Source organism: Pleurodeles waltl, chromosome 9 (assembly GCF_031143425.1).
Source record: "Pleurodeles waltl isolate 20211129_DDA chromosome 9, aPleWal1.hap1.20221129, whole genome shotgun sequence".
NCBI lineage: Eukaryota > Metazoa > Chordata > Amphibia > Caudata > Salamandridae > Pleurodeles > Pleurodeles waltl.
The window spans coordinates 123,404,993-123,424,592 of NC_090448.1; the positions used below are offsets into that span (position 1 = coordinate 123,404,993).

A 19,600-nucleotide genomic window follows, 5' to 3' on the forward strand; every position below is an offset into this window, starting at 1 on the left:
AAGGTGCTCCTCTGATGGACTATGTACGGTCAGACTGGACTATCATCGCTTTGCTCCTGCTTAGGAGTTAGGGGTTAGGTAGAATTCATCTATGTATGTTATTCCAATAAGTAGGGACTGTTTAATTTCTTCTCGCTGGTCACCACCATTCTAATCCTATTATGTATCTTTGCACTAATAACTGTAGCTCATATTTTATCATAGATTGCAGACTTTTCAAAAAGTGTATTGAAAACCGTCCTGCACCTCTTTCTTTGGCCTAAGTGTGTGTATGAGACCTTTTGCTGATGAGAGAAAAGGGTGAGACTTGTCGACCACGACTCCCCTGAAAAGCCACAGAGTGTCATGTTTCATGCTGCCACAGATCACCTTTTCTTTCAGGCTTGGGTGAGATGCTGCTAGCTAGCTGAAAGGGGTGAGCTGACAGCTGTCAAGATGGTATGGGGTTGACTCCGTCACCCACAAACGGTGGTGCTGCCACCCCTAATCCAGCAGTCTCGCTCTGATAACAGGAGTCCTACAACAGAGTGTGGTATTTGACCACATGCTCACAAATTTTCATCACAATCATCTTGAGTTCCTTCTTCAGATACTTTTCCAAAGCCATGCTACATTTATATTCCCCACAAAACAAGGGTATTCTATGTGCTGAAAATAACTCACTTTTTATAATCCAAGTGAGACTACGTTTTTTTTTAAAACACCATCATTATAGGTTAGCTATCAGGACGCTATGAGCCTGGAGGGAAAAGGTTGCTAGCTAGAGACTAAGGAGAAATATATAATACCACCAGAGTCCTCTGCTAGGTCCACATACTGCTTGAACAACAAGTTCCAAAACAGCAGCCAACCACTTCAGTTCCAGGATCTATCATTTTCTGGAATCTATTTCAGCCACAATTATCAACAGCAAGGGGATGACCTCCATGGTAGCTTAGTGAAAATTGCCATGTGGATTGTTCCTGGTTAATCACTAAAGTCTTCTGTAGGGTAATCTGCACCAGAGTCCGAAGCCTCTTTCTGCTCCAACTCGATCTGCAAGTTTAATTTAAGCTCTGCCTTGTAAAAAGCAGCTTCTTATGTCCCCTGCAAGGATAATATCTAGGTTTAGATCAACATAGCTGCTGAGTAAATTCACACTCTCTACGAAGTCTCCTAATTGCGACTTCAATGTCTGCAGGAAGTCCCTATGCTTTACTGTAAATTTAAAATTATGTTTTATTCTCGCACCCTCACAAATGTACAGCCTATACTAGTGGCTTCACAAGCATCTCACATTATGCCACATTCCTGTTCTTCCCAGATTTAAATTTGAGATATTGTTTCATCCATCCAGGGATCCTATCCTTCTTCACCGTACAATTATCAGAGATCCATCTTCCTCTGCACCCACCCTGTGGTCATTCAATCAAATCTATGAATATAAGGTTGTGGTGCAAACATAGGCTCACAAGACTAAGCGAATCTCCAGATGCAGAGTATTCTTCTAGAAAAACAAACATGAGGCCAAACAAAAACCTACAAAAAACTAATTTTCACTCAGGCTCATAAGACTGAGTGTATCTCCAGATGTAGTCAATCCTTCTAGACAAAAAACATGTGGCCAAACGAAAACCTACAGGAAATACATTTTCACTCAGTCCGTTATGCTTCCATCCAAATGTCTAAAATGCCAGCCCCACAGTTATTATTTTGGCTTTCTAAGATTTAACAGCCATAAAGGAATGTCTTTACTTGCTTTCAAATACTAAATCACATCCTTCAGAATGTTGAGTCAATTAACTCTGCAATGCCCTACTAATTCAGGTAACAAGGTCCTGATGACTATTAGAAGATACCTATACAGCAGATAGTATGCCCAATTGTTGCACATAAGTTGTCTTGGGAAGAAGTTACCTGCATCTCTGTTATGTTGTATGGACGTGACTAAAACAGATGTTTATCTGTATAATTTCTCAGAGAAAGAAAACAACAGATTCAGAAATTTACCAAGAATCTTAATAAACAGATGGCTCAAATGTTAAGACCTTATGTGAATCTCTCCCACTGAGATCAAGAAGTAAATCTGTCACCTGCTCCTTTTTCAATTTTGTCATAATCTACACACAACACAATAATATAAGAAGTAGGTACTTAAAAGAAAGGGATATCCTTTAGTAGCACTTTATGGCCGACTCCACAATTGAATTTTTAGTGTTTATTCATGCCATCCCTCCATCAATAATACATGCATTTATATGGAGTATTGTTCGCCCCTAGTATGCTCCATATTTTCTAGCACTTTGTATTATTTAAAGTCCTGGGTAGGATCCCCCTTTGGTCAAGTCTTTTCCTAAGAATTCACCCCAGTTGTAGTGTGAGTTAAACAACTAAATAACTCAGGAAGCTTGCACTTTAATGTTTGCTTGCCTTTTTTGTTTGCCAGCTTTGCTAGGCATGAAATTTTGTTATTTTAATTAAAAGAGACAATGTAAAAAAAAAAAAAAAACTCATGTAATTACATCCATTATGCTTTCCTACACAGGGCGTACTTATGAGTGGCTGTGGGCTTTTTTTTGGGAGGGGGAGGCAGGAGAGTGATTTAATGACCTGCAAAAAGACAATGCACCAGGGACTAATATTTATTGGGTCAAATATGTAACTGCATTCACAAGCTTTCCCCATTCAAATGGGAAACAATGTGAAGAATTTGGTGCTTTCCAGACCAAAACGTGCATGTACCAGTATTTACTGGGCATTTTCCTTCATAAACTTATGAAAGTTTGACCTAAGGAAATTTGGCATGTGGTTGGATTGAAAAGCTCTGAACTAGATAGTAGAAAAAAGTGTTTTTGTGCATGTGTAAATTCTAAATAAAATATACATATGCACAAACTGTAATGTATCTGGATGCAAATATTGTGCTGTACAAAGGCATCTGCAGCCAGCACAACATTAGCATTTGGGGACATGGGTCAGGTGCCTGGAGGATGTAGGCTTGTTTGCACTGTTCCCGGACAAAAGAGTGATTAGATTTTACGCTTTCAGAGATACGTTTTTCCCTATGGGAGTCTAGACTTGGAAAATTGAAAGTTGTCTATTTTTCTAAAAGCAGAAATTAACACACTGACCTATAGGGGAGAGGATGACATGAGCAGTCACCTTTCCTTTTTGCCATCTTGGATTAACTAAACCAAGAAATAGTAAAACATTGGGCGAGAGTCTACTGCTTTAAACAGTTAGCCTATTTGATAAGTGCCCAATGCTTTACCATTCAAAAAGGATTGGACAGCACAGCATTTGAACTGCAAACCTAGCCTCTCTCTAAGCATACAGGTCCCTTCATCTATCTAGACAATTTCAGAACAGAAACATAATCCTTGGAAAGGTGCAACTGAATTTTCTTAACTTTGGGTCTTTGTGTGAGCTGTATCATATCTCTTGGCACATGCCTTGTCTTTGCTAAAGAACTGCCATTTTGCTAGAGCGCGCCATTCATTATGGGAAGCAACAAAGTATCCTTAATTCTTCACTAATGTCACAATTCTTTCCGCCACCACCATGTATACCAATTTTCCTTCCTGCACTCTTTCACTTGCTGTAATTTGAACACTTTGTTTTAAGCACTGCACAAGTTACATGGATATTTGAATATTAACATCAAAATAATGGGATTAGGAACATACACTTCAATATTTCCCAGAGAATATCTAGAGGTTTAAAAGTAAATGTTGAGGGTTGAAATACTGAAAGGTATAATGTCTCCAAAGAGGTCTGATTGCAAGAGTACGGTCTCAAATGTAAACTGCAGCAAAATCAGGAAGCTCTTAAGAACAAGAGTAGCCTTGCAGTTCCAAGACATTCAATTCTAAGCAACAGCAGTTAACGGATTTGGAAAATGGACGCATGCAGAAATCATCTGTGAAAATCTGAACTACAGTCACCTCCGAGCTACAACAGAGAACTAAGGACCTGATTTAAATTATTGGCGTAGAAGTAACTTGGTCACAATGGCTATGGAGTTCCCTCTCTGCCAAAAATATGGTATTCCCGCCGCTTTAAATGCAGGAGGATCATAGTTTGCCGATGGCAGAGACGACTCCATCTCCGTTGTGGTCAAACTTCTCTGATGGAGTAAGGGCCATGGGAGAATTGGCTATATATATACCTAATTTAGCTGGGCAGACATATATATTCAATGCCTGTCACCGCCAGAACAAACGTGGTGGTAAGGGGCACTGGAAAGCCTTCAATGCATCCCCCATCACCCACCAAAAATTGAGCGGATTTTCTTTTTGGGGAAATTTTTTTAATTTTGCCATATGGCTCCATCATGTTTGATGGAGGTGTCCGGCAAAGTTACAAAGCATTGGCAGGAACCGCCTGAACAGTGGTTCCTGTCAATGCTTGAAAAGTCTGCCAGGCTGACAGACATTTAAAAATTTGCTAGACTGAGTAAATTACTCTATCACCCTGGCAAAGGACAGGTTGACCTCTCATACATAAATCGACCTCTAAGAGTTATACACTTATTTCAAGTGACCACTTCATCTGTCACAGTGACGATTTACTGACCAAATGTTTAGAGCCCTTGACGAATGTAATTTTGCGGCAATGAGGACTGCACTTTATTAAGGATAAAACTTTAGTCTAAAGCATAGGTAGATCATTAGGTCATTCACTACTTACTGTTTCTCTGGTTGAACCACAGCAATTTTCTTTTCTTTACTCACTGTTAAGGAAAACAACACGTACACAAATTAAATTTTAGCTGTGGAAGCCCTATAATACACTTGTTTAGCAGCAAGGAATTATTATTTTTAACACCCATAAACAGATGTTCCCAATTCGCACTTCGGAATGAAAGTCACAATTTGATATTGAAGTGAGAAAGTTAAAAATTGTCCTAAAAGAGTTGGTAGCTGTATCATGATGTGCTTTGCCAGCCCAACACAGAGCTGAGTGCCTGTTTTGATGCGCTTGGAGTGTGTAAAGTGAATTCATTTAAGTTGCTATTTTTCTGAGTTAGTGCTTTATTTTCAGACAGTACAGTTCGGAAACAGTGAGCAAAGCTTACTCCTTTCTGTTTCGGAGCCCTGCTGTCTGAAAATACAGTGCAAACTCGGAGAAACATGTTAAATTAACTAACTTTGATTATATCAGGTGTACAAAACAGGTTCTCAGCGCTTCACCAGAAAGTCTATCATGAATGAATGAACCAGATTTTATACAGCACAATCAGCTACCCTCAAAGGGCTCTGTGGCACTAGAGTAGACCCATATGCAAATATGTAATCTGAGAACATTTTCCCCCTTAAAAAGTTATTTCTGTATTTTATTCACAATTCATTTTAGATATTAGCATGAGGGCATGTCCTCCTCAACAACAGAACAATGATCATCCACATGATTTAAGTTCACTGTTTAGACACATAGGTGGTCATTCTGACCTCGGCGGTAAAAGGCGCCTACCGCCGGTCAGAAATCCTCCATAATCCCGCCGCGGTCGCGGAAACCCGCCACGGTCATTCTGACCCGCAGAAGGCAAACCTCCGAAAATCCGACCGCCACAACAGACCGCCAGACAAGCGGTCGGCGGAAAAGTGGAGGTGACAAAACCTCCACCGTCACGCCAACAGAAATACGCCCATGCCATTACGACCCACGAATCCACGCGGCGGTCATTCAAACGCGGTATTCCATTGGCGGGACACACCGCCGCGGTCAGAATACTCACAAACGAACAAAACTCAGCCACATTGGACGATTTGAATCCCACACACCTGATACACATACACACACCACTCCCACACACACAATACAATATAAAACACCCACCCACATCACCCACAAACCCCTACGCTAAAAAATTCTGAAAGAAGGCCAGAGCGAGACACCAGCATCCACAAACTAACAGCCACAGCCACTCAACACCATCACCCACACACTATCCACACACAAAACAACACACACCACCACACTCAACTCACTTAAATACACATACTCCACCCCACACATCATACACACCACCCCATGGCACCCCAAAGACAACCCCGCTTCACAGACGAAGAACTCAGGGTCATGGTGGAGGAAATCGTTCGGGTAGAGCCCCAGCTGTTCGGCACACAGATACAATACACCAGCATTGCCCGGAGGACGGAGCTATGGCAGAGGATTGTCGACAGGGTCAACGCAGTGGGACAGCACCCCAGAAATCGGGAAGACATCAGGAAGCGATGGAACGACCTACGGGGGAAGGTGCGTTCCATGGTATCCAGGCACAACATCGCCGTGCAGAAGACTGGCGGAGGACCCCCACCTCAACCCCCACAATTCACATCATGGGAGGAGGAAGTCTTGAACATCCTGCATCCTGACGGCCTCGCAGGAGTCGGCGGAGGAATGGATACTGGTAAGTTGAAGCTTCAATACTGCTTCCCCCCCACCTGCATGCCAAATCATACCCCAACCCTCACCCCCATCCTCGCCACCCCACCACCACCACCATCCTCACCCCCACCCCCACCCCCAGCACACCTATTCCCCGCCAATGTCTCACCATCACAACCCACACATCCCAAAAGCTAGGCCTGCATGCGTCCACTAAGCATGGACACCCATCACCAAAGCATGCCCAATGCATATACACATCCCCCCCACAAGCCACCCTCACCAAAGCCCCCACACACGAATGCCAGCACTTGGGGACACGAGAACCCATAGATACACCCATATGCCACACATTGAAACTATAACCATACCTCTATACCCCTGCAGGACCCGACCGTCAACACACCGCGGCGGAGGGGCCAGAATTCTCCACACCCCCCACCCAAGAGGCCGTCAGCGATGACAGCAGCTCTGTCGACCTGGACACCGATGACCAGCCCGGACCATCGGGGACCTCTGGACAGTCGGTTCCCCTCACACAGGCCCAGGCCACTACAGACCCAAACCCCTCTGGGAACACCAGCACAGCTCCCACCCAGCGGGCCCATGCCTCTGTCTCCAGGGCGCGTCAATCTGCGGTGTGTCTACCACTACAGGGCACCCAGGATAACCCACCACCCCAACAACAACAGGGACCTGGGGGCAGTGGTAGTGGGCACACCGGCCAGGGGGCAGAGGCCCAGGGAAACAGGGGAACTCGGAGGGCAGCTGTGCGACAGGGGGGGGAGGAGAGGCCCAGGGAACCCACTCTCCACGAGGTCCTCACCACCATCATGGGAGCATACAACCGCTCCCAGGAGACGATGGCGACGGTACTGGCCCGGTTCCAGGAGATCCAGGTACTGCAGGAGGAACACTATCGGGGGTACAGGGAGGACATCAGAGCCATCAACACCACCCTGGTTACCATGGTAGGGCTGCTGCAGGACCTCGTCAACACCAGGGCGGACACTCAACAACACCCAAGGGCCCCTGCCACTAGCCTGGACCAAGAACAGCCAACCACCTCCGCCGGCGCTAGTGGACAGGAGGCCCCCGCACAGCAGCAGCCCACCAGACCCCCACCTCCTGCAGGAGAAGAACCACCCCGCAAGGGGGCCCTGAGATCTCGCAAGAAGACAGAGTAGGATGTCAAGACCCCCGCCAGCAATGGATACCACCTGATGTCATCCCACTGTCCCACATTGTCACCCTGTCCATCCTTGAACTGCCCATGCTCCATCTCTCCACAGGCCTCTGGACAATGCACCTGTGTGACTGTTACTCTGGACTCTGCCATGGACATTCCTTCACCATAGCCCCCACCCACTTGAAACCACCCATCCCATTTTGAGCACTTAAATAAACACCTATTTTGCACCAAAATATCTGGAGTCTGGCTGTGATTTCAATATATTGTAATTGACATGACAGTGCAAATATGTCCTTGTACATGGTGAAGTCAACAAACAGCTGCCACAAAGCTGTAGTCCATGGGGAAACGAAGCACAGGACTCGTAGTGGGGACCCCAGATCTGAAATAGGGAGGGAAAAGCCACAACTCAGTCATCATACACTGGGGCAAATAGACAGGCAGCAGAGATGCAGGAGAGTAGTTAACATTTACTAAATTATCTTTGAAATGTTACCTGTGTCCTATTGGAAGTACTGTTCAATGATTCTGTCCCTGTTGTCTGTTTCAGCCCCGTCGTCTTCCTCCTCGTCACTCTCCTCAGGTTCCACCGCTGCCACAACACCACCGTCTCGACCATCCTCCTGCAGGAAAGGCACCTGGCGGCGCAAAGCCAGGTTGTGAAGCATGCAGCAGGCCACGATGATGTGACACACCTTCTTAGGTGAGTACATTAGGGATCCACCTGTCATATGCAGGCACCTAAACCTGGCCTTTAGGAGGCCAAAGGTGCGTTCGATCACCCTCCTAGTACGCCCATGGGCCTCATTGTACCGTTCCTCTGCCCTGGTCCGGGGATTCCTTACTGGGGTCAGTAGCCACAACAGGTTGGGGTACCCAGAGTCCCCCACTAGCCATACACGGTGTCTCTGTAGCTGTTCCATCACGTAAGGGATGCTGCTATTCCTGAGGATTTAGGCGTCATGCACTGACCCTGGGAATTTGGCATTTACATGCGAGATGTACTGGTCAGCCAAACACACCACCTGGATGTTCATTGAATGGTAATTTTTTCTGTTCCTGTACACCTGCTCCCTGTCTCTTGGGGGAACCAAAGCCACATGGGTCCCATCAATGGCACCAATGACGTTGGGAATATGTCCAAGGGCGTAGAAATCACCCTTCACTGTAGCCAATTCGCCCACCTCAGGGAAAATGATGTAGCTCCTCACGGATTTCATCAGGGCAGACAACACTCTGGATAACACCTTCGAAAACATGGGCTGAGACATCCCAGAAGCAATTCCCACGGTTGTCTGAAATGACCCACTTGCCAAGAAATGGAGTACTGACATGACCTGCACCAGAGGGGGAATCCCTGTGGGTTGGCGGATGGGGGACATCAGGTCGGGCTCCAGCTGGGCACACAGTTCATGGATAGTGGCACGGTTAAGACGGTAGGTCAGGATAATGTGGCGTTCTTCCATTGTCGACAGGTCCACCAGCGGTCGGTACACGGGAGGATTCATCCGTCTCCTCGCCCAACCCAGCGGACGGTGCCTAGGAAGGACAACATGGAGCACACAGTCAAGCAACCCACAGGTACGTACTCACAGCTAGCACAGTAAACGATTCTCTATGCAGTGAATGGCGTGTCTGAGTGGCTATGCAAGGCCTAGGCCTGTGTGACGCAGTTGAAATTGAGCCATGTGGGCCCTGGAAATGGCGGCTGCCTGACCTGTGAAGTGTGACAATGGGATGTGAGGTCAATGCGCTGGCGTGGCACACCGCGGCGGGCGAAGACCGCGGCGCCAAGCCGCATTGGTTAACATTGAAGCCTATGGGTTTCAGGAGCCAATGGCGAAGGGCGCCGGCGGTGGCGGGACGCACCGCCGCGGTACGCACCGCCGCGGACGTGACCGCCATTTTCTATCTACTTATCCACTTGCGACTTGAACTTTCACAGGAGAGGACCTATACTGCAAGTGTTGCTGTGACCTCGGTCTGGAAGGGACAATGGCTGCTGCACCTGGGGAAAGGGCCCCTGCCTTCACTGGAGAGGAGTTGGAGAAACTTGTGGATGGGGTCCTCCCCCAGTATGCGCTACTCTACGGTCCTCCAGACCAACAAGTGAGTTTAATTCAATCTGGATTTGGGGCCACTGGCTGGCTTGGGGGCCTGGCGGGGATGGGGGGCATGTTGGGCCTGGCGGGGGGCATGGCGGGGATGGGGGGCATGTTGGGCCTGGCGGGGGGCATGGCGGGGGGCCTGGCGGGGATGGGGGGCATGTTGGGCCTGGCGGGGGGCATGGCGGGGGGCCTGGCGGGGATGGGGGGCATGTTGGGCCTGGCGGGGGGCATGGCGGGGGGCCTGGCGGGGATGGGGGGCATGTTGGGCCTGGCGGGGGGCATGGCGGGGATGGGGGGCATGTTGGGCCTGGCGGGGGGCATGGCGGGGGGCCTGGCGGGGATGGGGGGCATGTTGGGCATGGCGGGGGCCTGGCGGGGATGGGGGGCATGTTGGGCCTGGCGGGGGGCATGGCGGGGATGGGGGGCATGTTGGCCATGGCGTGGGGCATGGCGGGGATGGGGGGCATGTTGGGCCTGGCGGGGGGCATGGCGGGGGGCCTGGCGGGGATGGGGGGCATGTTGGGCCTGGCGGGGGGCATGGCGGGGGGCCTGGCGGGGATGGGGGGCGTTGGGCCACTGGCAAGGAAAATGCTGACAAACTTGAACGTGGTATTTCTCCCTCCCTGTACGTGTCACATAGGTCCGCGCCCATGAGAAGATCGGGATTTGGCGTGCCATCGCCAAGGAAGTCCGGACCCTGGGGGTCCACCATCGACGGGGCACCCACTGCCGCAAGAGGTGGGAGGACATCCGCCGCGGGACCAAGAAGACCGCCGAGTCTCTGCTGGGGATGGCCTCCCAACGTAGGCGGGGTGCCTGCCGTCAACTGAGCCCCCTGATGTTCCGGATCCTGGCGGTGGCCTACCCTGATTTGGATGGGCGCGTGAGGGCAGCACAGCAGACACAAGGGGGTGAGTACAAGCATTATCTACTCTGTTGTCGCGCAGTGGAGGTGTCTGGGTGGGGGAGGAGGGCTGGGGGTCCCCCTAGGCCAGGGCGATATCTGTAGGCTGGGCACCCCCGTAAGCCCCTGTGTCCCCAGCCACCACCCTCAGTAGTTTGTCAGTACAGCCATCCCTGGGCCGTGTCATCCATGGGTGCAGTTGTCAACTCTAGGCGTGTAGGGCATGTTCCACGGAATGCGTAGCGGACCCCAAGTGCGCAACTTAGTGCAGGGGGCATCTGTGTCTGTCATGTCCGCTAACTGTACCGGAGATCCATGTACTCAATATCCCTTTATTTCTCTCCCCCCCCCCCTTTTTGTTTGTCTTTCTGTGCTTGTGTGCATCAGCATCATCAGGCGGAGGAGAAGTGGCATCGGGGCAGGAGGGAGCTGCATCTCACATGGCCCAGGAGGGCCATGCCACAGAGTCAGACTGGACCAGTGAGACGGAGGGCGAGGGGAGCTCCACGACGGGGACGACTGGACCCTGCAGCGACACGGACACGTCCTCGGAAGGGGGCTCCCTTGCGGGGGTGGCACCATCCGTGCCCCCCGCCATTACAGGTACAGCCGCCACCCAGCGCACCATCTCCGCCCTCCCAGCAGCCCCTCAGCGTTCGCCCCGTGCCCGCTCTGCCAGGAAGCCGGGCATCTCCTTCGCCCCAGGCACCTCAGGCCCTGCCCCTGTTACCCCCGCTGCCCTCAGTGAGGAGGTCATTGACCTCCTCCGAACGCTCATTGTTGGGCAGACTACCCTTTTGAATGCCATCCAGGGGGTGGAGAGGGAGGTTCATCGCAGCAATGCGTACCTGGAGGGCATTCATTCGGGTCAGGCTGCCCATCAGCGATCGTTCCAGGCTCTGGCCTCAGCACTGACGGCAGCCATTGTCCCTGTCTCCTGCCTGCCTCTACTAACTCCCTCCTCCCAGTCTCCTGTTCCTCTGCCTGTCCCACCCACACCATCAGACCAGCCTGCACACACCTCAACACCCAAGAGAAGCTCATCCAAACATAAGCACCACAGATCACGCAGACATTCACACACGCAACATTCCGATGCAGACATGCCAACAGTCACTACCACCTCTGTGACCCCCACCTCCTCGTCTCCCTCCTCCCTCCCTGTGACGTCTACACTCACACCTCCATTCACCTCACCATCAGCCAGTGTTTCCATCACCAGCACACCCTCCACTCCAGTCCGCACACGTGCAGTCACCACCCCCACTGCCATTTACACGTCCCCTGTGTACTCTCCCACTGTGTCTGTCACCCCCTCTTCCACACCACACAAACGCAGCCACCCACCCACCCAACAGCCATCCACCTCACGACAGCCTATCCCTCCTGCACCTGCACCCAAAGACAGCAAACGTGACTCACCTACAACCACATCCTCTCCCTCCACTCCCATTCCCACTGTACCTACCACTCTCCATTGTCCCAAGAAGCTCTTCCTCGCCACTACTAACTTCTTTCCTGAGCCCCCCCCTCCTTCTCGTCGGGGTAAGAAGAGCACCTCAGCCACCACCAGCCCTGCAGCCCCTTTGACAAGGGTGCAGGGGTATTGGAGCCCGCCAGCCCGCATGTCTGGATCTTCGCCCAGCAGCAAGGGGACAGCCAGCCCACCCCCTGGGAAGAGGAGCAGAAGGCGGAAGGGGCGCCGCAGGAGCACGCCTTCTACATCCCCCCCGGACACCACCCAGAGACAGTCACCAGCCACAGCTCCAAAGGGAGGAAAGGGCCACAGGCCCACGACTAAGGAGGGCAAGGGCAGCAAGTCGGAGAGGTCAGGCAGCAGGCCTGCTGCCCAGGAGGAGCCACCAACCCCCATAGCCGCTGCCCCGGGAGGAACCGGAACAGCTGCCCCGGGAGAGCCCACCACCCCCATAGCCGCTGCCCAGGGAGGACCCAGCCCAGCTGGCCAGGAGGGCCCCACTACCCACAGCCCAGGTGGGCATTGAAGGAGCACCATCCCCGCTGCCCAGGAGGGCACCACCAGGCAATTAGCAGTTGGCCATAGACCGGCCGCCGTCTCCAGAACCGCTGAACTGGGCCCCGCCGTCTCAAGAACTGCTCCGCTGGGCCCCGCCGTCTCCAGAACCGCTCCGCTGGGCCCCGCCGTCTCAAGAACCGCTGAACTGGGCCCCGCCGTCTCAAGAACCGCTCCGCTGGGCCCCGCCGTCTCAAGAACCGCTGAACTGGGCCCCGCCGTCTCAAGAACCGCTGAACTGGGCCCTGCCGTCTCAAGAACCGCTGAACTGGGCCCGCCGTCTCAAGAACCGCTCCGCTGGGCCCCGCCGTCTCAAGAACCGCTGAACTGGGCCCCGCCGTCTCAAGAACCGCTGAACTGGGCCCCGCCGTCTCAAGAACCGCTGAACTGGGCCCGCCGTCTCAAGAACCGCTCCGCTGGGCCCCGCCGTCTCAAGAACCGCTGAACTGGGCCCCGCCGTCTCAAGAACCGCTGAACTGGGCCCCGCCGTCTCAAGAACCGCTGAACTGGGCCCTTCAAGGCAAGGAGCGCTGAACTGGGCCCCGCCGTCTCCAGAACCGCTGAACTGGGCCCCGCCGTCTCAAGAACCGCTCCGCTGGGCCCCGCCGTCTCAAGAACCGCTGAACTGGGCCCCGCCGTCTCAAGAACCGCTCCGCTGGGCCCCGCCGTCTCAAGAACCGCTGAACTGGGCCCCGCCGTCTCCAGAACCGCTGAACTGGGCCCCGCCGTCTCAAGAACCGCTGAACTGGGCCCTTCAAGGCAAGGAGCGCTGAACTGGGCCCTTCAAGGCAAGAACCGCTGGCCCTTTGGCAGACGTGGCAGGGCAGGATCTATCTCGGGCAGGGCTGCATGATGTCCTCTGGCCAACTTGCCTCCTCCAGTGGCAGTGGGGTCTGTTATGGACTGTATGTACTGTGGCTTTGCTCTCCCCAGGATGGCCCAGTGGGCAGGCCACCCACTGTATGGACTGTTTGGACTGTGGCTTTGCTCTCCCCAGGATGGCCCAGTGGGCAGGCCACCCACTGTATGGACTGTTTGGACTGTGGCTTTGCTCTCCCCAGGATGGCCCAGTGGGCAGGCCACCCACTGTATGGACTGTGGCTTTGCTCTCCTCAGGATGGGCCAGTGGGCAGGCCACCCACTGTATGGACTGTTTGGACTGTGGCTTTGCTCTCCCCAGGATGGCCCAGTGGGCAGGCCACCCACTGTATGGACTGTATGGACTGTGGCTTTGCTCTCCCCAGGATGGCCCAGTGGGCAAGCCACCCACTGTATGGACTGTTTGGACTGTGGCTTTGCTCTCCCCAGGATGGCCCAGTGGGCAGGCCACCCACTGTATGGACTGTTTGGACTGTGGCTTTGCTCTCCCCAGGATGGCCCAGTGGGCAGGCCACCCACTGTATGGACTGTTTGGACTGTGGCTTTGCTCTCCCCAGGATGGGCCAGTGGTCATGGAGTCCCCTCGTGGATCTGGCGTCGTGTACTCAAGTGGCTGAGGTGCCCCCCCTTCCCTTCCCCCTGAGGTGCCTGTCCTATTTTCTTTCTGATGCCCCTGCAGTGTTCTCTCCGTGGAGTTCTTGTCGTGGGACTGGGCCTTGCCCCTTTGCACAGGACCCCTGTGATCCACGGACAGTGGTTGGACTACATTTAGTAGCTGTATATATTTTGTACATAGTTTATTTATTTATTGGGATTACTGGTGTACATATTTCAATATATCTGCCCGTTTATGATCTCTTCTTTTGGTCTTTGCATTATTTCGGAGGGGGGTGGTTTGTGGGTTGTGACAGTGATCTGTGGGAATGCATTGATGTGTGTGTTGTAGTGGGTGTGGGTGGGTGGGTGTGTGCCGGTAATCTTTTCCCTCCCCTGTGTCGTAGGTGCAGTACTCACCGATGTCTTCCGCGCCGCCGGGCGTGCTCCTGGTATATGAGCAGGTATAGGAGTGCGGGGATGACCTGCAACTCTGGTTCCATACTGCCGGAATCTCGCGTGGAGTGCGTAGAGGTGAGCGTTTTCCCGTTCGTAGTCTGTTTCCGCCGTGTTCTTATCGGCGGTGCTCCCGCCCCGGAAAAGGTGGCGGATTGGTGGGTCGTAATAGGGTGGGCGGTACATTGTCTGCCGCCTGGCTGTTGGCGGGAACCGCCGCGCTGTTTGTTTGTACCGCCGTGGCGGGCGGAGTGTTAATACGGCGGGCTGTGTTGGCGGTTCCCGCCAGGGTCAGAATTGCATATTTTAGACCGCCGGCCTGTTGGCGGCTTGGCCGCCGCTTTATCACCGACCGCCAGGGTCAGAATGAGGGCCATAATAGCTAATCTTTACCTTCCCTGATTTTAAGCAAAGAATTTTGGGACAATTGCACTCTTGAAAAATCAGAAAGCTGATAAAAAAAATGTTCATATGTAACATAAACTTCGTAATGAATTAACAGTTAGAAAAGCTATACAGTGGCTTCATTACAAGACATTAGAAAATCGGTATCGTGCTGAAAAACTCTTCTCCCCTCTTACTGAGTTATGGGTTGGTGTGGGATTGGGGACAATGACCCCATGGGACCTCCAGAAACGTTAGTCACTTCACTAGAGGGTTTCCGTGAACGCATTAACACCTCCCCACACAACACAAGAGAACTCTTCACGGTAATCAACAAATTCACCAATCCTTCCTCCGAAGCCACCAGCATCCCCCGTCGCAAGAGCTCTGCAACAAATTGGCCACTTTCTTCCACCGCAAGATTAAGGACATCTATGACAACTTTCTCCCACAGAACTCACCCAGCATCAGACCCTATGACCAACCCAGACCCCAGAATTCACACAAATCGTCCACAGCTGGTCCACTCTCACCACAGAAGAGACTGAAATCATCATGAACAGCATTCACTCCAGAGCTCCCACAGACCCCTCTTCTCACCACATCTACAACAGAGCCAGTGCATCCATCACCCCCGAACTCCGCAAGACGCTGAACTGCTCTATCAAAACATCCACTTTACCCGAAGATTGGAAACATGCTGAAGTCCATCCCCTCCTGAAGAAACCCACTGCTGACCCATCAGAGCTCAAGAATTTCCGGCCTATCTCACTTCTACCCTACTCAGCCAAAGTCCTGGGAAAAGCCATAAGCTCACAGTTGCGACAATTCCTCGAGGACAACAACTCTCTGGATACCTCTCAGTCTGGCTTCCGCAGAAACCACAGCACTGAGACAGCTCTTCTTGCAGCCACCGGATTGGCACACTCCTCGACTGCGGCCACACCGCAGCACTCATACTCCTTGACCTCTCAGCAGCCTTCGACACTGTCTCCCACAGTACCTTATGCACCAGACTCCATGATGTAGGAATCCGCGGAAAAGCCTTGCAATGGATTCACTCCTTCCTCACCGGAAGGACACAGAGTCAGGCTCCCAGCCAACAAAAGTCAACTGCGGAGTCCCTTAGAGATCCTCCTCGAGCCCAATGCTCTTCAACATCTACATCTACATGGGCCCGCTTGCAGCCATCGTCAGGAACCACGGAATGAACATCGTGTCATACACCGATGACACACAAGTCATCATATCCCTCACTGAAGACTCAGACAAAGTTAAGAGGAACTTTCACACCAGAATGAAAGCCATTGTTGCCTGCATGAGGGATAGCTGCCTCAAGCTCACCTCACACAAGATCGAGCTCATCATCTTTGGAAACTCAACTTAAGCCTGGGACAACTCCTGGTGTCCCACATCACTCAGCGCACCATCTACGCCGACTGACCACACCTGCAACCTAGAAATCATCCTCAACTCTTGCCTACCAATAACCTGACAGGTAAACGCAGTCAACTCTTCCTGCTGGCACACCCTCTGCCAACTCTTCAAATGGATCCCGATCGACTGCCGCAAGATAACCACCCACGCCCTAGTCACAAGCAAGCTCGACTACGGCAACACACTCTATGCTGGCACCACACCAAAGAACATCAGGAAACTACAACTCATCCAAAACTCAGTCCTGAGCTTCCCCCGCCAGGAACACATCTCCCAATACCTGAGGATCCTCCACTGGCTCCCAGTGGGGACGTGAATCAACTTCAAATTACTCACCCACACCTACAAGGCCCTTCACAACATCAGACTGGCCTACCTGAACCATCTCATCTCATTCCATTCCATAACCCCGCCAGAACCCTCTGCTCCACCCAGCAGGCACTAGCCACCATCCCATGCATCCAGAAAAACGCTGCAGGAGGAAGATCTTTCGCCTACCTCGCATCTAAGGGCTGGAAACCTGCCCATGCACTTCAGACAAAGCCCATCACTTACCATCTTCAGGAAGAACCCCAAGACATGGCTCTGCGAATGAGGCCAGACCCACCAGCAGGGCCTTGAGACCCTCACAGGTGAGCAGTTCCACTTCATAAAAACTGTTTGATTGATTGAGGGGCAAGAGATAAATTTAGGTATGCTGTGTACAGTGTGGGGATCTTTTTTTTTAATTGTAGAGTTTAATGCATAAGAAATCAAGCTCACGCTAACTTACGGCAATTGTTATGCTTTCTTCCATTGTGGATGTGACATCAAACGTATCAAGTCGTAAGAAATTGGGTTACTGTCTGGTTGACTGGGGTGTGAGCCCTTGTCAAGTAGCAACCACAATTCTAGTCAAGGTAAAGCACAAGCAAAACCCAAACTAACCTATCCTCACCCCCTGGTAGCTAAGCATGGAGTAGTCAGGCTTAACTTAGAGGCAATTTGTAAAGTATTTGTGCAACACTTCAAACAGTAAACCAATAAAAACACCACACAAAAAGATCCCACACCAGATTACAAAATAGTGCTGAATTTAATAAATAAAACAAGACTGAAATGGCAACAATTTAATCAGTAGAACTGGTGTTATGTGTTTACAAAGAATAAACTGTAAAATAGCACCTAAAAGCATAAATCACCAACCAAGGCAATCTGGTCACAATGGACCAGGTCAATAGTCAAAAGTATAGCCGACCGCAATGGAGCATCGGCTGGATACAGTCCCTGATTAGTTAAGGTGAAGTTTTACCATCTTCAGCTACAAGATCAACCGAAGAGACCGCACCAACGGCATCGGAGGAGGAATAGCCATCACCCACAAATCCACCCTCAAAATCTCCACCTACATGGAAGACACCCTCAAGACTGCCGAGCACCTACACTTCCAGATCCACACCGACCCCAACACCACCCTCAGAGGAACTCTCATCTACAGACCCCCAGGACCACGAGCACCCTTCAACGACACCATCGCCGAACTCGCCAGCACCCACGCACTCCCCTCCACGGACTACGTCCTCCTCGGAGACCTCAATTTCCACCTAGAATACAACAACTACCTCAACTCCACCACACTGATCGCCAACCTCGGACTCCGACAACTCATCACCACACCCACCCACATTGCCGGCCACACGCTTGATCCCATCTTCACCACAAGCGCCCACGTCACTTTCAACCACACCACCGAACTCTACTGGACAGACCACCACTGCATCCATTTCACCTTCAAGAAACAAACCAAGCACCACCGCCCCCAACAACCACCTCGCCGCTGCTGAAGCAAAGTCACCGAAGAGCAACTTAACAATACCCTCGCCCAGAACCCTCCCACCGACCCAGACACCGCCGGTTGGATCACCAACTGCGCCAACACCCTAGCACCGCTCAAGAACACACCCAACAACCAAGCCTGCAAAAAAGCCACCTGGTTCACCGACGAGCTCCAAGCCTCCAAAAGCGACTGCCGGAAACTTTTTTTTTAAATGGCTCCACGAACGCACCCCCAACAACCACACAGCCCTCAAGGACGCCTCCCGCAGGCACCACCAACTCATCAGAATAACCAAGAGGTCCTCCTTCAAAGACCGCCTGAATAACAACGCACACGACAGCAAAGAGCTCTTCAACATCGTGAAAGAACTCTCCAACCCTAGCACCAACATCAACGACATCCCACCATCTCAAGAACTCTGCGACTCTCTGTCCACCTACTTCCTTCGGAAAATCACCAACATCCACAACAGCTTCTCCAACACACCCATGTCAGACCCCATCCCCGCTAGCACCACCAGCACCAACCACCTGACCTCCAGGCCAACGTCCACGACACAGAGACACTCAAGATCATGAACTCCATCCACTCAGGATCTCCGTCGGACCCATGCCCTCACCACGTATACAACGAAGCTGACACAATCATCGGCCGCCAACTATGGAAGGTCCTCAATATCTCCTTCGAAACAGCAACCTTCCCGGAAAGCTGGAAGCATGCCGAAATCCACGCCCTCCTGAAGAAGCCCAAAGCTGACACTCAAGATCTCAAAAACTTCCGTCCCATCTCCCTGCTCCCGTTACCGGTGAAGGTCATTGAAAAAATCACCAATACGCAACTGACCCGCCCCCTCGAAGACAACAACATCCTGGACCCTCCCAGTCAGGGTTCAGACGGAACCACAGCACCGAGACCGCCCTCCTAGCCACCACAGACGACATGAGAGGCCAACTGGACAACAGAGAAACATCAGCCCTCATCCTACTGGACCTATCTGCCGCCTTCGACACAGTCTGCCATCGCACCCTGATAGCCCGCCTCTTCGAAGCCGTAATACAAGACAAAGCCCTCGACTGGATCGCCTCCTTCCTCCACGGCCGAACCCAAAGTGTACGCACCCACCCTTTCGATCCAAAGCCTCCGACATCATCTGCGGCGTTCCCCAGGGCTCCTCCCTCAGCCCTACACTGTTCAATATCTACATGGCCCCCCTCGCACAAACGGCCCGCCAATACGACCTCAACATCATCTCCTATGCGATGACCCACAGCTCATCTTCTCCCTCACCAAAGACCCGCACACCGCCAAAACCAACCTCCACGAGGGCATGAGGGCCATCGCCGAATGGAGGAGAAACAGCCGGCTGAAACTGAACTCGGACAAGACGGAGGTCCTCATCCTTGGACCCACCCCTCCAGCCTGGGACAAC

The 19,600-nt window shown here is 52.0% G+C and overlaps 1 protein-coding gene across 4 annotated transcripts in view; it reads right to left on the reverse strand.

Annotated features, from left to right (window-relative positions):
* SFMBT1 (Scm like with four mbt domains 1) overlaps positions 1-19,600 on the reverse strand; it is a 477,315-nt gene that overhangs the window by 113,907 nt on the left and 343,808 nt on the right. For all 4 annotated transcript variants that reach the window (XM_069206385.1, XM_069206386.1, XM_069206384.1 and 1 more), the window contains one exon: positions 4,669-4,711. In XM_069206385.1, coding sequence (XP_069062486.1) covers positions 4,669-4,711 — 43 coding nt within the window. The remainder of the gene's footprint in view (positions 1-4,668; positions 4,712-19,600) is intronic.